Genomic DNA, 24728 nt, shown 5'->3' with positions numbered 1-24728 from the left:
GAAATGTTCCTAATGTATCACAGTGTGTATTTCAATGTGTAGTCCTTTGTTCTTTAAGGAGGGTAGTATAAAAACTGAAGTCTAATCACGCCCTCCTCGTTCAGAATTGCCTATCTCTAATATGCTCTGGACCTTGCGCAATTAAACTTCTCTGCTAACCCCTCCGGAATTCGTAAGAGTTCTTTCGTTTTCCACAAGACTATAACCTATCAGAGAATAGTGAAGTGTCTGTTTGCACATGTGTCATATGCAGGCAGAACTATAAATTATAGGGTGCCTGACTCCCTGGTAGTATACAATAAACATTTAAAGCAATATAAATGCAAACAATGCAAAAAACAGACATCCAGAAAAATAACATAGAATTCTCACAGGCACAAATCTGGGGGACAAGATAGGTTTTAATGGCTCATTTGAATTAAGTTTAGGATGGGGAACCATAGGAATCTCTGGGGAGACCTCATTCTAGAGTACAGACAAGGCCACTTCCTGGGTTCCATCAAATGCCATTGTTTAACTGATGGGACCAGGAAATGTGACCCTGCCAGATTGTATAGGATAGGCAGCTGCAGAAACTACCGTTTGAGAGTCAAATGGTCCCTCAGGATTGCAGAAATCTGGACATCAAGTCGATGGCAGCAAAGAGAAACAAAATTTCCTTGCTTTACATATCATTGCATTACTGTCTGGTTTGGAAGCAGTACTGCTTCAGACAGGAAGGCAGTGCAGAGAGTGGTGAGGATGGCAGAAAAGAATATTGGTAGTTCACTTCCGTCTATCCGGGACATGGCATATAAGCAATGCTTGAGTAGGGTCCGCAGTATCACCTGGGACGCTACGCATCCTCTTCATGACCTGTTTTCCTTGTTACCTTCTGGGAAAAGGCTCCGTGGTATCCAAAGCAGAACATCCAGATTCAGTCACAATTTTGTTCCATACAGCATCTCAGCTGTGTATTCAAAATGTGCAGTGATTAATGTGTGTGTATATGTGTTTAGCATGTTATATGTGTGTTATGTGTTACTTTCTTTTGAGAGCAGGCAACAGAATTTCATTTTTAATGTGTGCCAGTGAGCTCACAGTAAAAAAAAATTACAATAAAGGTTATCTGATCTTACCTAGCCTCCACCTATTTTCAGATATGGTATCCCAAGCACAACTATTCTAACTGCACATCACCTCAGTTTTATACTTAATCATGTCTTATGCATATCCTTATAAAATAGTATACATGTGTACATATGGGAGAGGACTTATATTTGCAAACATACGTAATAGGATACTGTAAATACTATACAGTGCAACCCCCTTGGAATCCCTGACCAGGAGGATCCTTCACCTCTGTTCTGCATGTGTTCATCACTATAACACTGTGTCAAGGTTTTGCACTTAAACTTTCTTCCAACTTCTGTGCATGTCTGAAAAAGGTGTTGAGCCTTTTAGGAATCATTTTAACTTTAATGAATGAAATCCTTTTAAAAAAAGCATCTTTTCCCCCCGATTTCAACAAATCAAACTACTTTAATGAAGAACGAAGGAGCCTGAAAATGTTTTCTTCAGAATCCCCATAGAAGCATGTTTGCCCTAATAAGTAGAACAAAACTTGAGAAGTGGGTGGACTATACAAGCTCAATAACATTTTTCTTCTCCCGAGTGCTAGGAACTGGAATCCCAGTTACTGATTAAATTCTTTTTTGCCACTACTTCCTCTTTACTCTAGGAGTTCTCAAAGATTACAATCAGGTTCTGAGATCACATTTCCAGTTCCTTTAACATCCATCCAATTTCAGAAATATAAAGCAGCAAGGTGTTCCCTTACCAATTCCTCGCCTCTTTCGATCTGCATTTTATTTCTAACACCCTATGATGTAGCGTCTGACAGATTGGGCCATTTTTCCTTTTGTGCAAAGACAGATACAAAATAGGGATTAAGTAGTTTAGCCTCCTCCTTGTTGCCCATCTCCATCTCACAAATTTCTGCAACCATTCGGCTTCCTTAACTTTCTCTTGTGATGCACAAAAAACTCTTATGTGTTATTTCTGGCATTTTATTTTAATTCTTACCTCATTCCAAGCCTTCACTTCCCAATCCCATCTTTGTAGTTTTGACTGTTCCCTGGTATTTTGCTTTGGTTACGTGGTCCTCTTTCTCACCCAAGGAATTAATTGGGATACATTTGTATGTTGTGTCTGATGACCATTCTAAGGTCTACTTAACTTCAGCAACATGGTGCCCTAATAGCAAACCCATTAGCTATTTTGTGAGATGGGGAAAACTCAGCCTTCACGTGAAAGGCAGTCATTTACTTCAGTGGTACGGTATGTACAATTGCAATGTTGTTTCTGACCAGGAAAAAAATGGTTGTGTCCTTTATAAAACAGAAGATTTTGATAGCGTAGAGTAGTAGCCATTTTGTTCAACTGTGTACAGGTAGTCCTTGACTTACAACTGTTCATTTAGTGACTGTTCAAAGTTACAATAGGCCGGCCCTATTAACTGTTAACCAGCAAAATAAAATGCTTCATCACTACCGGTAGTTAATACAGTCCTATTAAAGTTTGGATATATTCCACTGACATGTAATAAACAATGGCATCTGGAGATTCTGCAATCTCCTATAAGTTAATCTATAAGTTATTAAGTTATTAGATAGATTTAATATTTAAAGAAGCTATACAGATTCTTGTTTTGACTTTTATGAATCCTGTCTCCAAGGTGCAGAAATGCATTTGAGACACAATGCACCATCTGGAGAATTGCTCTAATAAATTTGGATTGAACTCTTTCCAATGGTGTGAAACACGAAGCTGAGGGTCCGCATAAAAGAATAAAACAAACACGGAAGTCCCAATCAAAAACTGTGTTGGTAGACCATGCTGTAATGGTTAACTGAATTCTTATTGACTGAATCAATATAACGGCCTTGATTTGCACAGCACAGTTGAATCAGAAATTAACTATACTAAATTAGGGTGGAAATGTTACCAAGAAATAAATGAAGTAAAGTCCTTAGGAGTAGCAGTATCTTTGAATTGAACCTTAAACTGCAATATTTCTTTTTCATGCTGATGTTAGCTCATTTGTTATATAAACTAGTGAGATTGCGATTTTTTTTTATAGCTAAGCTAAAAATTACTATTAGAAAAGAGGGAACACCGAAACAGGGAAGTAAGATTTTTCTTCAGACTTTCTTTGACTCAGCAATTCTTGAGATTGCAGCAAAGTCATGAAACTATAGAAGGTATTCCTGAGGCATTCCACCATCATTACACGTATCTTCCTTTTGTAACAACATCTTACTTGATGAAGAGATCTTAGACACTTTGAATTGGCTTGATAAATATATGTTAATGTTAATTTTGGATCTTTTTTTCCTTATGGCCAGAATCAATTTGTTTTTTATAAAGTGAAAAAAAATAGGTAGTCCTCGATTTATGATTACAAATGACCCCAACATTTCTGTTGCTAAGCAAGACAGTTGTTAAGTGAGTTTTACCCCGTTTTACAACCTCTCTTGCCACAGTTATTAAGTGGATCACTTCCATTGTTAAGTTAACAAAATGGTTGTTAAGTGAATCTGGCTTCCCCACTGACTTTGCTTGTCAGAAGATCGCAAAAGGTGATCACATGATCCCGGGACACAGCAGCGGTCATAAATACGTACCGGTGGCTGAGTGTTCAAGTTTTGATCATTTGACCACGGCAAAGCTGCAACGGTCACAAGAGTGAAAAACAGTCTTAAGTCACTTTTTCCAGTGCCGTTATAACTTCAAATGGTGATTAAATGATTTTAAGTCAAGGACTTCCTATATACCCTTACATCAGCATGGGTTTGTGCTCCATGAGGGAGCAGACTAAAGGCTGCAGAATTTTATTATTTGAGCCTGCAATTTAGATTAATTTAACTAGGTTTAGTGCAACCATTTTTGCCATAAAGAATAGGATAGACGTCTTGGGAGATAGCAGGTGCTGAACATGCCATGACTTGTGTGTTGGCAATCTACGGTTGGATTATAGTAATGTGCTCTTTGTAGGCCCTTGAGGAATGTGCAGAATTGCAGAATACCATCACACCTCCCTCCCTCTGGTCAAAATCATGGGCTTCACTATGTATAAAATATGTTTCTTTGTTCTGAACAATCAAATGAAGATGGATTCTATATCTTATTTTTATTGTCCTTGTCCCCAATCATTATCATTCACCTGATTTCTTTCCAAGGTAACAGGTGACAGAGAGGAACAGATTTTACATGCTAGAAACTGCCCTTGAATGGTGTCAGAATAAGAAAGAAAATACAATTTTAATACTGGAACAGCTGAGAATGATTTAAGTTTGATTCACTTGAGGGGCTGCCACAAAGAAGAGGGGGTCAACCTATTTTCCAAAACACCTGAAGGCAAAAACAAGAAACAATGGATGGAAATTAATCAAGGAGAGAAGCAACCTAGGAGAAATTTCCTAATGGTGAGAATAATCAACCAATGGAACGGCTTGCTTTCACAAATTGTGGGTGCACCAACACTGGAGGCTTTCAAGAAGAGACTGGACAGCTATTTGTCTGAAATGGTATAGGGTCTCCTGCTCAAGCAGGGGGTTGGACTAGATGACCTCTAAGGTCCCTTCCAATTCTGTTATTCTGTTTTGTGTTGACATATTAACCATCCTGCCAAATGCCTGATATAAGTGTGATGGGTCACATCCCCAAGGATTTGGTCTTGGAGAGGCACCAACATTCATGTTAACTGTTTAAATGGGTGCACCTCATAATGTCACGGCTTCCAAGGGTTTCAAAAGATATATTCATAACTTTCCCAGATGACAGGTCATATCCTGAATTTGGCTTTTGTCTTGAATGCAAATGACCAACATACAGTGGACCCAGAAATGATACTATTATCATGGACTTAGCACTATTTGGTGAGATTTGGATCTCTGAAGCATATTCTCGTCAAGAGCAAGGACGACATCAAATAGGTCCGCCACAGAGACTGAGAGATTCTATTTGATTCCAAGTAGTTCTGAACAATGTTCTCTGCAGTTCTCTGCAATTTGACTGTTCAGTTTTTCAGTGACCATGTTGAAATGCAGAATATTGATACATATCTGGCATTTAATATAGTAGCTCCTAAGCAAGATCTAACTTTGCCCTACTTTGGAGTCCATATTATATCTGGGCTCATATAATGGTTCCAAGAAATATAGGGGCCAAGATTTGAACAACTATGATGTAGGTCCAGGGGCAAAGACAAAGCATAATGGGGGATTCACCATGAGATCTGTGCAGCAGCTATTAGAGAGAAGAAATGTTGGATTTCCCTTCCCCCTCTTCCCTCAACTGCAGACAACAGTCCAAAGGAATCCTTGGGCAGATACCCTTCAGTGGCTCTGCGTAGCACCCAGATCCCATCTGATCAATCTGGTAAACAATTTATGAAGTTCTCTATGAATGAAATAGTTCAAATTTGTGCTGGTGTTGAAATCAGCCCAAGGAATCTATCATCCATGTATAATAATAGCATAATTTCAGACAGTTCCATAGTTTCACTTGTGAGAAATTAGGTAAGATATTCGGATCTCTTTGGGCCTCCCATTATATGTTTGGTTCCTTCCCTGGCTTGGCTTGTTAAGAACCTCTAACAGTCATTTTACATCATTAATCCATGTTTTTTGCAAGCTAAGTCTACACCCAATAAATGAAGTAGTGGTAACAATAAGATCCCTGTCCCTCCCAAAGTATCTTTGGATCTAGTTAAGAGCTATCAACCAATCCCCCTCCCCAAAAAAATAATCCTTAGATGAGATAGATTATCCTAATCCTTTTAAGCCTAATTTTAGGCCTTGGATGATATGGAGACACTGGTGAGAAATGCAGAAATGACATGCAGCATTTGTAATAGTGGTATGGAGAAGCAAATTTCACAGATGTAGATTGTTACTTTGAACATGATTGTGGAAAGTTATCCTGTGGATAGCAAAATTCAGATGTTGTCAGAGTAATCAAAGTTAATGGAGACATTCTGAAGTCATTATATATGCTCTCTAGTCCATACCGGTAGTAATATCCTTGTCTTCTTCCCCTACGTATCTTGTGCATGGATATCTTTGTGGCTATTTTTTATGTAGTAAAAAACGATTGATTAATTAATTAGAAAAGAATTAATGCTACGATTGTCTTCCGGTCCTGCTGCCACCTTTTTCATTTCAACTTCCTCCTTCTTTGCTTGCTTGCTTGCTTGCTTGCTTCCTTCCTTGGAGGAACTGACCACTCTATATTTCACCTACTGTACTTTCGTAGAAAACAAACGAGACGGGGTGGGTGGGTAGAGAGAGAGAGAGAGAGAGAAGAGGCGACGTTCTCGGTTGCGTCTTGGCCTCACGTGTTCGTGACGAAGGGTATTGGTTCCTTTCTCTTTCCGTAGCCGCTTCTTCCGCCCGGGGTTGTCACGTGAGCCGCCTGACAGCTGAGCGCGCGTGCGCCCTTCGCCTCTTTCGGCGGGCATGGCGCTGCTGTTGCTGCTGCTGTCTGGCCGGCGTTGCTGCGGCGGCGGCGGCTTGCGTTTAGGACTTCGCCGACCTCCTGTACCCGCTGCTTCCCTTCACCGGGCTTCACGCCCACCGGAACCTCCCCGGTGGCCGGCCCAGAGGTGAGAATCTGGGCTTGGGAGGCACGCCGGCTTCTTGGAGCCTCCCGCTCTGCCAGAGAGAGCGAGAGAGAGAGGCATGGCGGCAGCCGCCGTCTGCATATTCCCTTCCTTGTAGGGAAGTCCGTGTCTCTTCCCGGACTTCCATGCAACGGGGAGCTGCGTGCCCCGGCCCCCTTCGTGCTGGAGGCGAGGGAAGATGCAGCACTTTGACTGCCGCTCCCCCTCCGCCCGCAAAAGTAGCCCGCTTAAGTTCTCAGCCAGGGACGGTGGCTGAAATGGTTCTGCTCCGTATCGATTAATCTCCATCCACCTCGAGAAAATTCTGGCCCCGATTATCCTTTTAAGGATTCGAGGAAGGCAGAGATGGCAAAAATATCCGCGTACCTGAAGGACCATTCTCAGGAGAAAATTAACTCAATGTGGAGAAGATGGATAGATTATATTCAGAGAAAGTATGAATTGAAAAATTATTATGTAGCTTTTGATTAAAAATTCTGAACAAAAATATGTATATCAAATATTGATATATTTTTTAAAAAAAATTGTATGTATTTTAATGTTATTTTAGAGTCACAGTAAGTTTATACTAGTGTGTAGTAATAATGAGTAGTTTTGAATAGAATTGGATTATTGTGTGTTTATTTCCTAGATTAGCTTTGGGAAGTCCTGGAGGGGGGAGGAGGGGGGAAAGGGGTAGGTTTGTGTTCTAGATTTATATGTATGATTTTTTAAGGAGGTGTCCGGTGGTGCCCCAACTGCACAAGATGGGTGGTTGAGTGAGGAAGGGAGGTAGTAGGAAAGAGGGAGGAAGGAGGAGTGGTGGTAGGTTGGGAGGAGGAAGGTGTGGTAAGTGGAAGAGGGCGGTGCGGGAGGGGGACACCGGACACTTCCCTGAATGTATTGATTAGTGTTATTTCTTTTGGTTGATATTGTGATAAAAGATCTATGTTTTTGTTTTTAAATGAAAAATTAATAAAAATTTAATAATAATAATAAAAAAAAGGATTCGAGGAAGAAGGCAGAGGCTCAGAGGAAGGCAGCGAAGAGTGATCCGGACAGAACTATGCAGAGAGGAGCTAGGAGCTGTGCATGGGCAGCCCTGGAGGAAAGATGGCTTAAGGCGGCAGCCCATCGCATCCTTTGGGTGTTTGAATGGAGGAGGTCTTCGATTCCAAAGTACAGGTAGTCCTCGACTTGCAGCAGTTCCTTTTAGTGACTGTTCAAACTTACAACGGCACAGAAAAAAAATGTGACGGGACCGTTTTTCAGTTAGGACCTTTGCAGCATCCTCATTATTATTATTATTTATTGAATTTATATACCGCCCTATCTCCCTTACGGGACTCAGGGCGGTGAACAGGCGATAATAAAAACCACGATAAATATACACAAATTTCTGTTCTAAAATCAAATTAAATTGAACGTGGGATCAAAATTCAGACGCTTGGCAACTGGCTCGTATTTAGGACCGTTGCTGTGTCCCAGGGTCAGGTGATCCCCTTTGGCGACCTTCTGACAAGCAAAGTCAATGGGGAAGCCAGATTCACTTATCAACCAGGTTACTAACATCAACTGCACTGACTCACTTAATGACAAGAAGGTCGTAAAACTCACTTAACAAATGTCTCGCTTAACAACAGAAATCTTGGGCTTGATTATCATTAAATCGAGGACTACCTGTACAATATACCGAATGGGTTTAAGTTAGAGCAAAGGTGTCAAACGCGATCGCGTCATGTGACGTAGCGCGATGTTTTTTGCCCTTGTGGAACTGGGGTGGGCATGGCCTGCGCATGACGCATCTAGCTCAAGGGCCACCAATTTAACACCCCTGAGTTAGAGGAAGGAAGATTCTGCTTTCTGACGATAATTGCTATTCAACAGTGGAACCAATTCTTAGAGGGCAAGTGGGCTCCCTTTTGCTGGATGTGTTCAAAATAAAGGCTAGACATCTTGGGTAAATAAAACTAGGTACTCCACTTATAATTATGAGTTCCATGAAAATGTGTTCCAACCTTTTTTTCACTGTGGGCATAAAATATTAATTTTAAGCTGGACTGTTTGAAACATCAGTCAGAGATAGTTGTTCTCCATTAGTCTGCTATAACTACAATATTAAAGTTGTTTCTGTGTGAGCTAAACGGCATAAAAGAGATACATGACAATACAAGTGCTGAACTTGGATGTCCTTTCAGACTTCCAGTATGCCGTTTTTCTTCAAAAGCAAACTCAAACAAGCTTACCTCTGCTTTGGTTTCAAAAATCAAATACCTGAATCAGAAGTATGAAAGATATTTGGAAAGGAGATTCCCACGTTTCTATCAGCTGTATTCAACATTTTTAAAAGGTGGGTTTTCATTTAAAAATATAGTTTATAATTTCAGCGAAAAGGCAACCCAGGAACATATGTCTTAATTTTTGTAGTATGCAAAATGTTTTAAATTGAAGGTATCCTGTTTCAGATTTCAAATGAATTGCACTGATGGAAGTGTGTCAAACAGAATTGCTTTAAAACGAGATGGGCTGCAAATAAATTTAATAATAAGATAGCTCTCTTTTAAGCTTTTTTTTGAACAATCTCAAAACTTAATTGAAATAGCTTTTTGTATGTAAAACAACCATTTCAAAATAAAAATGGAGTGTTTCTGCATACTATTCTGTATGCTAAACTGAAGTTTGGGAAACAAGTGCTTATATTAATTATAATTGATTATATATGCAGCATTCCAGATAAATGTACCCAATTCCGGTATAATGAAAGATTCTCATGCTTGTTGTTCCCCTTCCCAGTTCTTTTAGATTTACAAGGAAAGTGCTAAAAATGCCTCCTTCCAATTTGAATGGAACAATTCATTATAATGCTCAAGAATCTTATTTGAAACTACAATTTGATCCTGACATGTTCTCAGGAACATCTTTAAGCTCAGAAGTCCTAGGTAATTGTTAATTCCTAGAGCAGTGATGGCGAACCTTTTAGAGATCAAGTGCCCAAATTGCAACCCCAAACCCACTTATGCATCCTCGGGTGCCGGGTGGGTGTGGCCCATTGACTGGGTGTGGCCCATTGGGTGGGTGTGGCTGCAGTGGTAATGGCAGACTGGGTGGGACTAAATAGTTCAATCAATTCCAACTTTGCAAGATCTTTTTTTTCCCTGCGAGAAGTAGAAATTGACTGATTGATTAAACCTTTTTTTTTTTTTCACACAGAGGCGGAGGCCTGAAGCGAAAAGGTTTTATAAAACCCAGCTGAAGGCCTAGGACTGGGGCGACGGTGTGCGTGCCCACAGAGAGGGCTCTGAGTGCCGCCTCTGGCACCCGTGCCATAGGTTCGCCACCACTGTCCTAGAGGAAGAGGGAAATAGAGGAGAACGAAAAAGTGAACTTAAGGCTTCCAACAGTTTGTTCTTTTTAATAAAGATGTGTTTTTTTATTAAATCTGAATTAGTCTAGAATCTGATCTGAGGAGGAAGAGATGAATATGTGAGCAATATGTTGACATTCTGAATGAAACTGTATTTGTGTGTGTATGTGTGTGTATAAAATTTCTTTTATGAAAGCAGTAGATTTTGCAGAATGACAAGGAATGAAAGAGGCCTTGAGCTGAAAGAATACATATAAGAAGAATAGCAAGCATAGCTGTATGGCTCCTGATTTCTCAACAGTTTTCTCTCATTCCTTCTAAGACAATAGTGATATGTATAGTCATGTCACTAGTATAGTATACCTTACAACAGGGCTGAATAAGCTTATACTATGAAGACTATTATCAACGCTACAATACTGCATTTCTATGGCATGCCCTAATATTATTAAATCAGGAGGGAAACAATTAGATGGCCAAGATTTTTTAGAAATTGAACAAGAAAGTCAAAATAGGCCCTGAAATCAATAAACACAAGGAACTGTATGTCTGTGGAGATTCTCAGTCATCCAAGTCATAGTGGTCTCAAAAGTGCTTTTTCAAAAGGCAACTGAACTGTTTTTTTCCTTGAGGAAGAAAAAGAAGATATTTTGCTTCTTATCCAAGAAGCTTCCAACTTATGAATTTTCTTGATGCTGCAAAAGTGTTTTCTTCTTCTCCCTCAATGAAAAAACAGTCCATCTGCCTTTTGAAAAAGCACCTTTGAGACAAGGAACTGTAACATTTTTTTCTAGAGAGGAATGAATGGTGATATTTTCAGATTAAAATAAATATATGAAAAACACAACATGAAAGTGGAAGTGAAATCTGAAAATAATTATATATTCTGTTCAGGCTTACAGGTTTTCTTTTCAGAAGCAAAAGAAATAAGAAAAATAAAGGCAGATATGTCAAATAAAAACATCCAGTTCCATCAACTTCCATACAGGGAAATGGAGAGACTAAGACAGGTAGGTTTGTATTCCATGTTCTCTTTTTCCTGTTGACTTTCTAAAGCTTAAATTGCACTAGATGTTGGAGTTGACAGGTTAATTTTAGGCAGTATTTACAGTAGTTCCTGCACTTCCACAACAATATTCGTACATGAGGAATTATCTTTCATAGTACATATCTAGTACACTTCTTTGCTTGTATGTTCAAGGATTTTAACAAAAATGATCTACGTGAGGTAATGAGAAATATATCTGTGCTGGAAATCTGTTTGCTTTAGTTTGATATAGTGTTGTTTTATAGATGATCCTCTTTTGAAATGATCAGAAATTAGTATTGTTTTTCCTTTCTGAGGCTCCATTCATTCGGCAATAATTTGGAGTCTGTCTTGTGATTAGGGATAAAGCAAGCAGCAGATGGGGCTAGAGTTAAACCAGATATAAAGCCTGACAGTTATTTTCTGACACAGTCTTACATTTTTCCAAAGCTGTTGGCTGGAGGAAAACAACTGACTGTTCTTATCAGAGGTCTGGACTGATTTTTGCACAGAATTTTGAAATTAGGGCATGGAACTCATGACATACAGCCTCAGGGCTGACCTAGATTACTGGCGTAACCATCAGGCATAAACCACATCTTAAAACCGCAGTGACTTAAGTTCACACAATGCACCCAGTGAAAATCCAGCCTACCATATGTCCTAACCATCATTCAGACTATAAGTGGTGGAGCAGAAAATTTATATTAGGGCAACCTGGAATGTTCTGGTTATAATTTAGAATACAGATATTCCTTGACTTAACCAGTTGTTTAATGACTTTGGATTACAATGACTTTGGAAAAAAAATGCTTTATGGCCTGTAAAGCAGTTCCATCTGTCATAAAATGTGCAACACCCCCCCACACCCATTATGTCACATTATAGCATCTGGATGCTTGGCAATCTGTTTGCACTTATGTGTGAATGGGGGGGGGGGAGGAGTTGACCTCAGGGGGGAGCTTTTTTTCCACTCCATTTGCTTAACAATCCATGATAACATCCCGGTGATGCTTAATGACCATACTGGGAATGCCAGGATTGTGGTCATTGAGTGAAACAGTCATGTGAGCATCTCACTTAACATCCTCATTGCTCAACAATTGAGATTCCAGTCCCAATTGCTATGGGCATCCTGTATTGCGTGAATCCAAACAATTATGGCTTTTTAATCTTGGTTAAATTAATCATGATTTATAATAATAATTATATGCCATGGACAGTAGTTATATATAGTAGTCTCTAACAGCTTTAAGTTGGTTAATAGATATTTTCTGAAAAGGATTAGAAAGTGAGACTTGAGAACTTAGTATCCTTTAAATGACTCCGCTCCAGGGGTAGGCAACCTTGGCTCTTTTATGACTTGTGGACTTTTATGACTTGTGGACTTCAACTCCCAGAATTCCTGAGCCATCCATAAAAGAGCCAAGGTTGCCTATCCCTGGCCTAATCACTTCATCTCCCAGGGCTGAAACCTGCAGAAGGCCACTGTCTTGCAATCTGCTTGTGAGGGGCAACTATCCAGAGCACATGTGGGTGTCTCCCATCCTCTCCTTTTCTGGAGATATTCCAAAGAACTGGTCTACTCCTTAGTCATCAGTCATCTTCAGTTTGCCACGCCTCCCCCAAAAGTCCAATCTCAGTACTTTCATCTTTTCTTTATCCTACTTATAGTACTTTCACATTTGAGTATAGCACCGCTAACAACTATGCAATAGAAATAAGTATTCTCTTTATTTCAGTCATCAATCAGCATAATATAACATTCAAGAATAAAATTATAGCCATCCCATTGTTTTAGTAGTCTAACTCAGGGCTGTTTAACATGGTCATAATTGATCTCTCCCCAAGGGCTTCTGGAACTGCCAGAGGTTTAATAAATAGCTGGGGATCAAAAGGAGGTCTGTAAATAACTCGGGTCAATAGGTAATCAATAAATGATGAAAAGTCAATTTTTTGAGGCCTGTGTAGTGTTCCATGCCATTCCTACTCCTGAAAGTTATTTGGCTAATGGAAAGACATTGTTACTCAAGGTTGGAAGGTCACCTGCCAGTGAAAGTGGGCTTGAGTTGTCTCTGTTGTTGCTATTCATAGTACTATAGTACTAAATTATTTTCTTATAATAAATGTTTGGGGATCGATGAACTATCTGAAACTTCGGCGATCAATGAGCTGAAGAGTTTAGGGACCCCTGACTTGTATGCTAAAAGAATTGACTAAAATTTAGATCACTAGCACAAACTATAAAATCATGGTAGGATGACCACTAAGAGTATGCTTTGAAAGACAAAAGTGAATATAAAAGAGAGAAGTTGGGTAAAATTGTAGAATTTATGAAGTTAAATTAAAGTAGCCATCACAAATTATAGAATCACTATCACTAAAATCTAGAGGTAAACTAATTTAATATCAGTATTGTAACTAGCAACTATAAGAGGGCGTATAAAATAGAAGTTTGTAAATGAATTACAGTAACTTAAAAGGCTAAACAGCCAATAATGACCAATTGTAATAGCTGGTTTCCTGCATTGTTAAGGGGGTCTCTAGCAATTAATAATAATGGTAACTATGCATTGTTCCTCTAGTTTCGCAGAGATCTTATTAAAGCCATTCCTGTTGGGATTCTCTCTCTTCCACCCTTCGCCAACTATTTCGTTCTTTTGCTTATGTAAGTAGAATCTTGTCTCCACCTAGATCCTTAACATTAACTGGGAAAATTAGGACTGGGATTAGAGATTTCCAAAAACAAAAACAAAATTCTAGGGCTAAAATCTAGAATGGGAAGTTGAAACAAGATTCCAGAAGTCAACCATTTCCGTGTGGTTGTCAAGAAAATTACATGGGCACGAGCTTCACACAAATAGATATTTATTTTTATATTAAGTATGCCTAGAAATTTTGGCAGGCAACAGGAATGGATTTTTTTTCTCATCAGCGTTTACATGCAGAATTCCTGATTTATGCAATAGGGTTGTTAGTTAGCTTATATTTTAGCAGCTTCAAAAATAAATTGTAGAAGAACACATTTTAAAAATCATAAAAATGTTCAGACTTAAGTATTTTCAGCCTGGGCACATAGCGAGTTACAATCCCATGTGCTCACATATACCCTGATGCTAAGACTACAAATAATAGTCATATGTTTTGTAGCATTTCCGGAGAGTAATTTGGAATACAGCCTTTTTGCCCTCTCTCCTGTCTTTTGACATAATTGCTAAATGCTTTGAAATGCTCATATTTTTTTAAAGATTGGAAGATGTTTAAGGGGGAGGAGAAGGTATGGGCAAAACCCATATCTCAATAGGTAATTCTCCTGCCTTGTTGGCCAGAGAAGGCCCTTGACTTTCATAATTGTTTTTCTAAAAATCATTTTGGAGATGTTAGATAAAAGAAGCATGAATAGGGTGAATTTGTTCTCACTTTTACCAGCTCAGTATGGCTGGATGGCAGGGCAGCTTAGCCTTGCAAAACATTGTAGGTTTTCTTTTCAGAAAAGGAAACAGGACATGAAGATGATTAGCTATAGCAGGTTTAGATTAAAATATGATTAAAGGCCACTCTGTCTACCGATAAAGCCTGTGACTGCTCAGCATAGAATATGGAATATATTGCCTACAATATATTTTGTATATATTGTATTTATTAAACCTTCTTCATGAGTGCAGGATGGCTTACAAACAATATTAAAAGAAATGCATTGGAAAACAAGCAGTAGTAAAACTACAAAACAGAACAAGAGACAAATAAGAATCACATTTGCTATCAATGGAATTATCAAGGTAAATCTGCCCTGGCACCTAAATTATGGCATCTGGGAAGAGAATTCCAAAGGCTGGAATTTTCCAAGTAGCTTTTCTCCAAGACTGAGGAACCAGATCTCGGAAGGTTATTTGTATTGCCAGATCGGATCCTATATGATAGAAGAAGCCTTATCGGATATGTTGACAAAATAAGTTATCATGTTCTTTTTCTTAAGTAGGTTTTCAGCAGTCCTATGAAGATAACTTAAAAATGGGCAAGCAAGACCTGGTTAAATTTCCAAAAGAAGAGTTCCACAGGATTTCGAGTTGTCAGGGCCATGGTTACAGCTGCAAGACTGCTGTTTTTTTATCCCCTTAGTGAAAATTTTCAAATAAAAGCTTACACTATGGGTGGAAGCTGTAAAATCCATTTCTTGATACAACATTTGGGTTTCCTTGGCCTAAATTTGATTGTAAATGTATAATGCACGTACTCCTAAATTTGTATTTGTTGGTTGTCTTGGTTTAGAAGTAAGTCACTTCTTCCAAACAATTTCTCCTTCCCAAGGTATTTATTCCCAAGACAGCTCTTAATACGCCACTTCTGGACTCCTAAACAACAAGCTGAGTTTCTGAACACTTACCACAATATGAGGAGGGAGGCATATACTGAAGTGATTGATGGACTAACACATCTATCTCACTTCCTAGATGATCCTCAGCTTCGCCAACGGATGCTCTATCTCTGCGAAAAGGTACCTCTCTCTCCAAAAATTTCCATCGACAAAGAAGCAATCCTGGATATTTTAAAGTGTTATTCTCTTTAAAAAAAAAACTTTTGCTTTTTTGTATTTAATTCTTTTTCTTGCCACAGCATAGTTCACATATACTAAGCCACTGTTTGCTTAATTATGTTTTACTAAATTGCTACTTTATTTTATATTGCAATCCAGGTAGTCCTCAACTTACGGCAATTGAGGCCAATATTTCCATTGCTAAGTGAGGCTGTTAAGTGAGTTTTGCCTCATTCTGTTATCGTTTTGCCACAGTTGCTAAGTGAATCCTGTCATTTAAGAAAATCTGTTTTCCCCCATTGACGTTGCTTGTTGGAAGCTGGCTGGGAAAGTTACAAACGGTGATCACACGACCCTGGGATAATGCACGTGTCATAAGTGCATACCAGTTGCCAGATGTCTGGATTTTGATCATGAGAATGTGGGGATTCTGCAATGGTTGTGTGAAAAGTCAGTTGCTTCAGTGCCGTTGTAACGTAAAGCAGTCACTAAACAATTGTAATTGAGGACTACCTGTACACTCTTGCAATAGTTGGGTTCAGAGATTGTGCTAAACTAGGAACAAGTAGGCCACATCTTGTACAACATGTGAACAAAACTGGAGAATCACTTCCCTGCATCTTTTCTAAAGCATAAGGAAACACTTCTAGAAATTGCTCTTATACAAGATACATTTTTCCATTAATATGCATGCAGGTGAGTCTGTGGCCAAGTGGACAGACAATCCTATATACTTCAGCTCATGTAGGCAAAAGCGTAAGAATGTTTCAGTTATTTAGTGATTTGACACTGTTGAAAAGACACTGTGTAGATGCACTCATAATGCTTTAGGAAAATAATGTCAGCATACATTATACTGGAAAGAAACAAATAAACATATTCTGATAGCATCTAGTTTTACATGCTGCAATTGTAAGGAGGTACCAACCAAGGTGGGTTGGGAAGACTTTAATATTCACATTTTCTGATGCAATGAAGCAGAATTTGGTTAAATGGTAAAGAAGAGCCTGGTGGGAAGAGGCGTGAACACTTGTGGTAGTTGGTTTAGTTGTGCACAGGATCAGATCCTACTTTATACTTGGAAAAATTGCTTTTCTGTTTCTTAATCTCCAAGGTTCAGGAAGGATTTCATCCAGATGTAACAGAACTTAAAGCTGTGAGGACTTTATTTGTGGGGCATCCCTTTGGTATCCAACAGCTCACGGTTCAGCATGTGGTAGGTGCCTTTTAAGGAATGAAATTAAGCTTTAAGAGCCTTGGTGACGCAGTGGTTAAAATGCAGTATTGCAGGCTAACTCATTGCTCACTGTCGGGAGTTCGATCCTGACCGGCTCAAGGTTAACTCAGCCTTCCATCTTTCCAAGGTCAGTAAAATGAGGATCCATATTGTTGGGGGCAATATGCTAACTCTGTAAACTTCTTAGGGCTGTAAAGCACTATGAAGTGATATATAAGTGCTATTGCTATTGGTATTTAATCAAAGAAAACATCCAACTTTGTATATCCTTGGAAACCGCTTTTAAATCTTGTGTTTGAGACAGAAAAAAAAAATGAAACTTTGACTTTGGGATTTGCTAATTAGATAAGTTTCTTGTTAAAGTAATGGCTAGTAGAGGCTGTAATGTTTTTATTCTACTGCCCTGGAAAGAGTTGGAAGTTATTGCTTTTTTTTCTTTTTGCTTCTTTCCCTTTCTCCCACTTTTCTCTCTCTCTTCCTCCCCTTTCCCATTTTCCTACTACTATCTTTATTTTCACTTGTATATTTTTATAAGTTTAATAAAATTATAATTAAAAAAAGGAATGAAACTGGTAACTGCTTAAAAGCCTAATTTATGATGAATCTGTTACTACCATTTGCTCTTTCTGCTCACATGCTTTAGCTGAAAGCCTTGAAAAACCAGAAAATTAAATCTCTCCCCACTTAAAAAAATCTTAAAACTCCCATATTCAGTAATGGCTTGGATTTAAGTGAGGATGTGATTGCATCTGCCACCATTGTTCATCCTTACTGCCTTGTCCACAGGCTAATTTTTTTTCAGAAATGGAGACTCAATGGTAAAACATTTTGATCTGAAAGCCCTTGTGTGTTTTAATGCTATCTTTGCCTTGTTTTCCTCAGAAAGTTCTCAGTCGTGTTTTGTTCCTGACGCCTCGCCTGCCGTCTTTCTTCCTGAGAAATCGCTTGAGGAGCCATCTCTCTGAGCTGCATTATCTGGACCAAGCAATGGTGAAACTAGGAGTAAGCCAGCTGACTGAAGAAGAACTGCAAGCGGTAAGATGATTGGGGTTTGCAGTTAACTGGGGACTAATTACTATTCATCTGCTGCCTTAATCCTCACAAGCACTGGGCACGTTACAAATGAGTAAATAGTGAAAGTTACCAGTCTCAAAGCCAATATAGACTTTCTATGACCTATAACAGGGGTAGGCAACCGTGGCTCTTTTATGACTCGTGGACTTCAACTCCCAGAATTCCTGAGCCAGCCATGCTGAGGGGAAAGGGAGAGGTTTCCAAGCTGAGCCATGCTGGCTCAGGAATCCTGGGAGTTGAAGTCCACGAGTCATAAAAGAGCCAAGGTTGCCTACCCCTGACCTATAATGTGATGGCTTATTCAACAAACCAGGTATAAATTAGTTTAGCATATTGTGGACACTATCTTACCTTGCTTTTAGTTGTGCAGGAATGCTGGGAAGAATGGAGGGGTATGTCTCCCTATCCATCTTTGCAGCTGAGAGATTCTCTAGGCATATAGACAACATTAAGAGGGATTAGCTTCTTCTCCCAATGGCCCTAAGTGTACTGATTTTTAGCCTGTCAAAAATATCAGTAAAATTCCAAAGGCCAAGCTCCATTTGGGGCTGTATGCAAGTTGAGGGCTATATGCCTCTGATCTAGAGCATTGTATGTCAAAGCAGGGCATCGACTAATGGAACACCAACACGGCCGTGTCTTGGATTCAGTGATTCTTTGTAAAATGAAAGCATCTTGCTGCATTCCAAGGGGTCCCTCTGATTTTTGCAGGCGTGCTATACCCGTGGCTTGAATTCCGTTCATCTTGATCCAGATGATTGTAGGGTCTGGTTGAACCAGTGGCTATCGCTCTCCTGTTCACTAAGAGGTAAGATTGGCTGAACTATTGGAAGGAGGATTAGTATTAACAACTATTCTGGAAAATTTCTCCCATCAGAATGCACACACACACCCCTCCCTGCCTAACTAGGTGTCTGTGGAAATAAAACCTAAAAAAGGAGCTAACCATAGATAAATCAAGAATATTAAAGTAGAATCTCTTAATAATTAAAACTATTATTGCTGAGTTAGTGTCACAAACTGTACTGATCATAAGCCATACCACAGTGAGATACATAATACATGTAGTCCTCAATGATATTTGAGATTGGAATTTCCATCACTAAGTGATGTCATAAAGCAATGTCATGTGACCGCATTGCTTAGCAAAGGCAATCCTGGCAACCCTGTTGCCATCGTTAAGCAAGGACTTCTCGCTGGTTTCCAGCAACCAGTCAGTGGGGAAGCCGGCAGGAAGTTGCAAGTCGCACATAGCTCATAAGCAGGCCAGCGGACAGCTAAGCGGCAGCTGGGAAAGGTTGTGTGGGTGACAAAAGTGGCTGCTGCCACGTGGAGGTGTGTACACAGGGGGCCAGCACAGTGCCAACCCACTGCAGCTGGCTGCTGCTGAATGGAGGAGACTTACCCCAGCAACACGCAGTCTTCCCTGCCGGCTTCTTCATTGCCTTTGCTTGTGGAAAGCCACAGGGAAGGGTTGCAAACGATCATGTGCCCATGATGCTGCAACCATCATTAATGCAAGACGGTTGCCGAGCGCTCAGTTTACAGTGACACGGCACAGAGAGTGCTGGGGCAGCCAGAATACTGACTGGTCGTAAGCTGACTCATTTCAGTGCTGTTGTAACTCTGATGCTGAATTAGTGGTTTTTAATCAAGGATTACCTATAGAAAAAACTTGGGATTCGGAAAGTCAGATAAGTAGTATTGTATTGTATACCACACAGCAGAAGAGAATTTCTTTGGGATATTAGCTTGGTATTACTGGGATGAAAAACCTTAATTTTCTGGAGTTCCAGTCAAGGAAATTCTCTGCAGTGGTAAATGTCAGACATTAAACAAGCAACTCTGAAAGAGGTTGGAAAATTGTGGTGGAAAATGGGGTTTCTCCTAACAATCCAGAAATATATAAGTAATGCAGGTAGTCCTCGACTTACAATCACAATGGAGCCCAAAATTTCTGTTGCTAAGCAAGAAAGTTGAGTTGTGCCCTGTTTTGTGACCTTTTTGGCCATCGTTGTTAAGCAAATCACTGCAATTGTTAAGTGAGTCATGCGGCCATTAAACGAATCTGGCTTCCCCCATTGACTTTGCTTGTCAGAAGCTGTGGGGGAGGTTACAAATGGTGATCACATGCAGCTGTCAAGCACAGTTGTCAAGTGCCTGAATTTTGATCATCTGACTGGGGATGCTGCAACGGTCGTGTGAAAACTGGTCATCAATCACTTTTCAGTGCTGTCATAACTTCAAATCATAACTGAATGGTTGTAAGTTTGAGGACTATTTGTATCCATATATATTGTCAGCGGAGTTCTTGGAATGCTTTATCTCATCTAGTCTCCATTTAACTGTTTCAATTTTGTGTGCATAGTATTTAAGATGGATCATTATAACATTTAACTCGGGCTAGGTGATATCCTGCACTTTTGAGTGCTCTTCTGCTTTAGTTTAATAAATGACACAAAATGAAAATCTCTGTTTCCATTCTTAATAAAATCTAAGGCTTCTGACCAGATTAAAGTCTTCAAAGATCAAAATCCCAAGTGAAGAACCCAGTTAAGGAGAACTTAGCTTATTTTGGTGTCTTTTATACCCTCCTATCTCATTAATATGTTCTCTGATCATTTGTCCCTGATCTCCATTTTTCTTCATGTCTTATTTAATCTTATAATAGTGATTTTTTAAAAAAGGAAACTCATTATATGTTCAATTGCCAGTTTGACCCTATGTTTTTGGATATGTGATACTTTGTGTGGCAATACAAACTCAAAAAAGAGAAGAATTCCAGTCATTTACACTCTTAAAAGTTGTTAAAGGAGAGGAGTATACAACACAAAAAATAAAGTTTGGCTGAAAAATACACAACTAATACTTCTGTAGGCTTGGTTATGCAGAGGATAAAAACTTGTCACATTTTATTTCTTGAAATACACAGTCCACATTCTTGTTCAGGGAGGTATAAAGTGGTTAAGCCTTTTTAAAAAAATAGATGTAAATAATTTAACTGTGAAAGGCATCTAACTGAAATAGTGCAAAGCAGTATACCAGTATCATGAAGAAAAAACTCAACTGTAGCTGATCCCCACAAAAGTTTTAACTAATTCAAATATACTACTTTGGGGCAACATGGGCCATTTCTCTATGTAATGAGTATCAAATTGTGGTGGGAATTTGTCATGTCAGAAGTTGTGATGCCGCTACAAATAAAAGTTAATAGAAACAAATGGACTGATGCATTGCAAGGATGGGGGGGGGGGGGCACAGAGAAGATTGTTGTAAATAGAAAAATTCTTAAGACTGTACTACCAGGAAAGATGAGTGTGCTGGCAGTAAAAATAGTGAAGTTCTTAAGTGTAAAAACATAGCAAAATTGTGTTTAACCTTCTGAACCAAAATAATTTATGTTTAAAATGGGCTTTCTCAGATTTATTGAGGATGCAGTAAATGAAGCAGATAAGTCTTGTTCTTCCTAATCTTCCAGAAGGGGTCATTCTAAACTGAGGTTGTCTCCTTCCTATTTCTATGTCAGAACAGCTGTTTGCAATCAAAATTAACAGTGTTAAAATGTTTATGAATATAATCCAGTGCAATAGAAAGCTATTATTTTTTCAGATTCTGAGACTTCGCTCTTGGCACATGCGATGGTTTTACTTTCTACCAACTTCACACCTTCCTCTAAGAGCTAACCGGAAACAACCCCTTCTGGATTATTGAATATATGCTGTATATTGACTTTTGGCTGAACCAGAAAGGGGAATACATTTTCTTCTCACTGACTCAAAAAAAAAAGGGGTGGGTGGGTGGGAAGGCAAGAATCCAGCAGAAGAAACTCCAGTGAATTTGTTAGTGTAGAGGTGACACTAGAAGAAACATGGAAAAATGAATAAAATTACCCCACTTTTTGGGGAATTTTGAGAGAAGACAATTGCTAAGCTAGCACAACAAAATACCTCTGCGGTATATTTCACCAACTTTGCATTTAAGCCTGGTTCAGTTATGACCTCACAGGCCCCTATCTTGGGTTGTCAGAGTATAATGCAGGGTTGTTCAGACTTGTCAGTCCAAAGTCTTGTAGCTAATGCTTGAGGCAAACTCTTCTGCTGGAGAGACACATCTACTCCTTCAAATGGCTACAATGAAGTTTGTTTCATATTAGCCAGGAAGCGGTGCAAATATAAAAAAGAATGAATAGTTGCAGAATACACATTCTGCAGAACACAATGCAGCTTATTTGCTAAATGTACACTATTACCACTTTCTATGATTTCAGTCTTGCCAGCTGAAGGGGAGGAGATTCACATACATGTCTTAATGTTTTGTTTCTTCCATCCCTTTTTTCTTAAAATGTTCCAGGGACTGTATTTCTCTCCAGTTGCAATTGTTAAGAGGGAATAGGATGGAAATGTTAAAGAGGCCAGTATTGAAGCCTCTCTCCATCTGGCTGTATTACCCACACCCCACAGACACATACATATCCTTTTTCTCCTTTTTTGATGCTGATTTTGTAGGACTTAGTGGTAAAGGCCCAAGGCAGCAAAAGACTGGGAGGGCACAGCTGAGAGAGCACCGTTCACCCCTATCAAAAGGGAAGACTCAATCTTCTGTGGTCTCTCAGGGGCCATAAGATTGCAGGGTTTTGTTTTTTTTTAATTATGAAGCGTAGCAGACTTGAAAAATCCTTTTGGGGATGGGATGGGAAGGAGAGGATAAAAAAAAAAGACTGTATGTTGTATACCAGAAGCTGGTATTCTGGATGGAATGTGTAAGCTGAGGAAGTCTCTATTTGAGCTAATCATAAAATGTGTGAGAAATTTGTATATTACGTGTATTTTACTTGAAAAATAAATGTTTACCATTAAAGATGGCAAGATGGCTAACAGTAAAAAATGATTGATCTTTTAATTGTGGAGTCTTGAAGTCATTCTATTAACATATCACTATTATGACTCCCCGAGCTTGAGTAATAAATTACTGGAGTCACTAAAGCAGGAATAGGCAACCTTGGCTCTTTTATGACTCATGGACTTCAACTCCCAGAATTCCTGAGCCAACCACGCTGAGGGAAAGGGAGAGGTTTCCAAGCTGAGCCATGCTGGCTCAGGAATTCTGGGAGTTGAAGTCCACGAGTCATACAAGAGCCAAGGTTGCCTACCCCTGCACTAAAGCTATTCATGTTTTCCCCTATAAAGTAACCAATGACCACTAAGATCATGACCCAAGTCTTTGTTGTGTACACCTTACTCCAAGTAATATGATCAGTCTTTTTGAAAGAAAATCTATGCAAGGGAATAAACCCCTTGATGCGTGAGAAGTATTTTCCATAAGGTTTCACTATGAGAGAAATTGACAGATTTGTCAGAAAGCAAAATTAAGTCAAACTGCAAAAACTACCTTAGAGGGTGACATCTACAATGATCCAATGCAGAATCTCCCCGTTATGATGAAACATTGCACATACTTTGATACTGTTTAGTTCCTTTAGACAGAAATGATTGTTTTACAAATGCAGACTCTGCAAGTATTAATCATGTTGCACTTTGGCTAAAAGCAGTTGTGAAAAATACCAGAAAATGTGCGTGTACACCGAGTCTGTAACTGAATAGAAGGCAGCTACAATTTTGAGAACAAAATTCACTTAATGTAAGTTTACGCATTTATTTGTTTTTACACTTAAATATCCTCTTTAAATACAGCATTATCACAATGAAAAGAACATAAGAGGCAAAACAAAATGTAAAGGACCTGACAAGCTTTGGATTCACATTGAAAATGCCACCTGTGTATTTCCTGCAGGAAAGCAGAGTTATGAAGTTTATCAGTTGCAAGTGACAAGAGGACAGGGCTAATACCAATTATATCAGACCAGGGCTTCATTAATAGAAGTCTCTTCCAGGTAGTAAAAGGGCTGTCCTGTAAACAGTTCAGTAGCACCAAAAGAAGGGAAGGGAAGGGAAAACAGGTGAATGTACCACCACATCAGAGTAAGAAAGATAGTTTTGTTACTAATAACAAAAGGGAGACAGGCAAGAGGAATAGGCCTTTTTGCATTAAAGAACATTCTTTAAAACAAAAGCTTTCTAAGAAGCCCAGCCTCTACTACAGGATTTAGAAATAAAATTCTGTCATTTGAGATCAGTGCCCTTTCTTTTTTCATAATGCTCAGGAAGGAGTGTCTTTTTTTTTCTAGCCACTTTTCTGCAAATAGCTATTTAATGTCTTTTTCTGTCATAACTAAGCACTCTCATGGAAATGAAAGCCAGTGTAACATTTAATAGTTCAGATGCTATGCTGAGTTTCTGTTTTCTTCCCTGCTGTCTCCACCTCTGGGTAAGAATGTAGTATTGTAGTACTTGGTTTCTACCAAGCTATTGCATTAATCATTGCATTCCAGAATGTCAGTCACGAGAAATGTTTCTGCACTATAAAAATGGAATCCTGGTATTTAAGTGTGAAGCTGCTTCCATTTTCAGAAATTGTATTCCACCAAACCATCTGTCAGTATTGGCAGGTGGCCAAGGGGTGCAACAGCTTAAGCACTCAACAGGAGGAGATTCTTATTACTGCCAGATCCACAAGAATTGAGGTAAGCCCCATTTAAAAACTTGATTCTAGAGCTGATCATGCCCAATCCCCAGAATAACACCATGCAGTTAAAGACAGCAAAGCCTCTGGCTTTAGCCACTTACTTTAGAGAATATCTGCTACACAATAGTTCCTAATACAGGGCTATAAAGAGTATAGCTGGAACAATGGAGGAATAATATAGGGAAAAGACAAGTGCATCTTGTCCTGAAACAAACCTACAGCTACCTATGTCACTGTAGTTGTGTAAAAAAGCAATTATGGGGTCAG

At 39.1% G+C, this 24728-nt stretch overlaps 1 protein-coding gene across 1 annotated transcript; it reads left to right on the top strand.

Annotated features, from left to right (window-relative positions):
- The first annotated feature begins 6500 nt into the window (after positions 1-6500).
- Positions 6501-21633, top strand: LETMD1 (LETM1 domain containing 1). The gene is made up of 9 exons (XM_015820634.1): positions 6501-6646; positions 8842-8993; positions 10902-11017; positions 13620-13702; positions 15343-15529; positions 16683-16784; positions 17688-17840; positions 18591-18687; positions 21489-21633. Exons 1-9 carry the CDS (start codon positions 6501-6503, stop codon positions 21560-21562), a joined length of 1110 nt encoding a protein of 369 aa, XP_015676120.1. The 3' UTR covers positions 21563-21633.
- Positions 21634-24728: the final 3095 nt, after the last annotated feature.

Source organism: Protobothrops mucrosquamatus, unplaced genomic scaffold, assembly GCF_001527695.2.
Source record: "Protobothrops mucrosquamatus isolate PMUCROS unplaced genomic scaffold, P.Mucros_1.0 scaffold_155, whole genome shotgun sequence".
NCBI classification, from domain to species: domain Eukaryota; kingdom Metazoa; phylum Chordata; class Lepidosauria; order Squamata; family Viperidae; genus Protobothrops; species Protobothrops mucrosquamatus.
This window is presented reverse-complemented; position numbering and strand designations above follow the sequence as displayed.

Bases quoted from the DNA above. Each gene is read 5' to 3' on its own strand.
- LETMD1 (XM_015820634.1), top strand. From the start codon at position 6,501: ATGGCGCTGCTGTTGCTGCTGCTGTCTGGCCGGCGTTGCTGCGGCGGC. The intron at 6,647-8,841 runs GTGAGAATCTGG...ATGTCCTTTCAG, and splicing joins CCCCGGTGGCCGGCCCAGAG to ACTTCCAGTATGCCGTTTTT. The intron at 11,018-13,619 runs GTAGGTTTGTAT...TTGTTCCTCTAG, and splicing joins AAATGGAGAGACTAAGACAG to TTTCGCAGAGATCTTATTAA.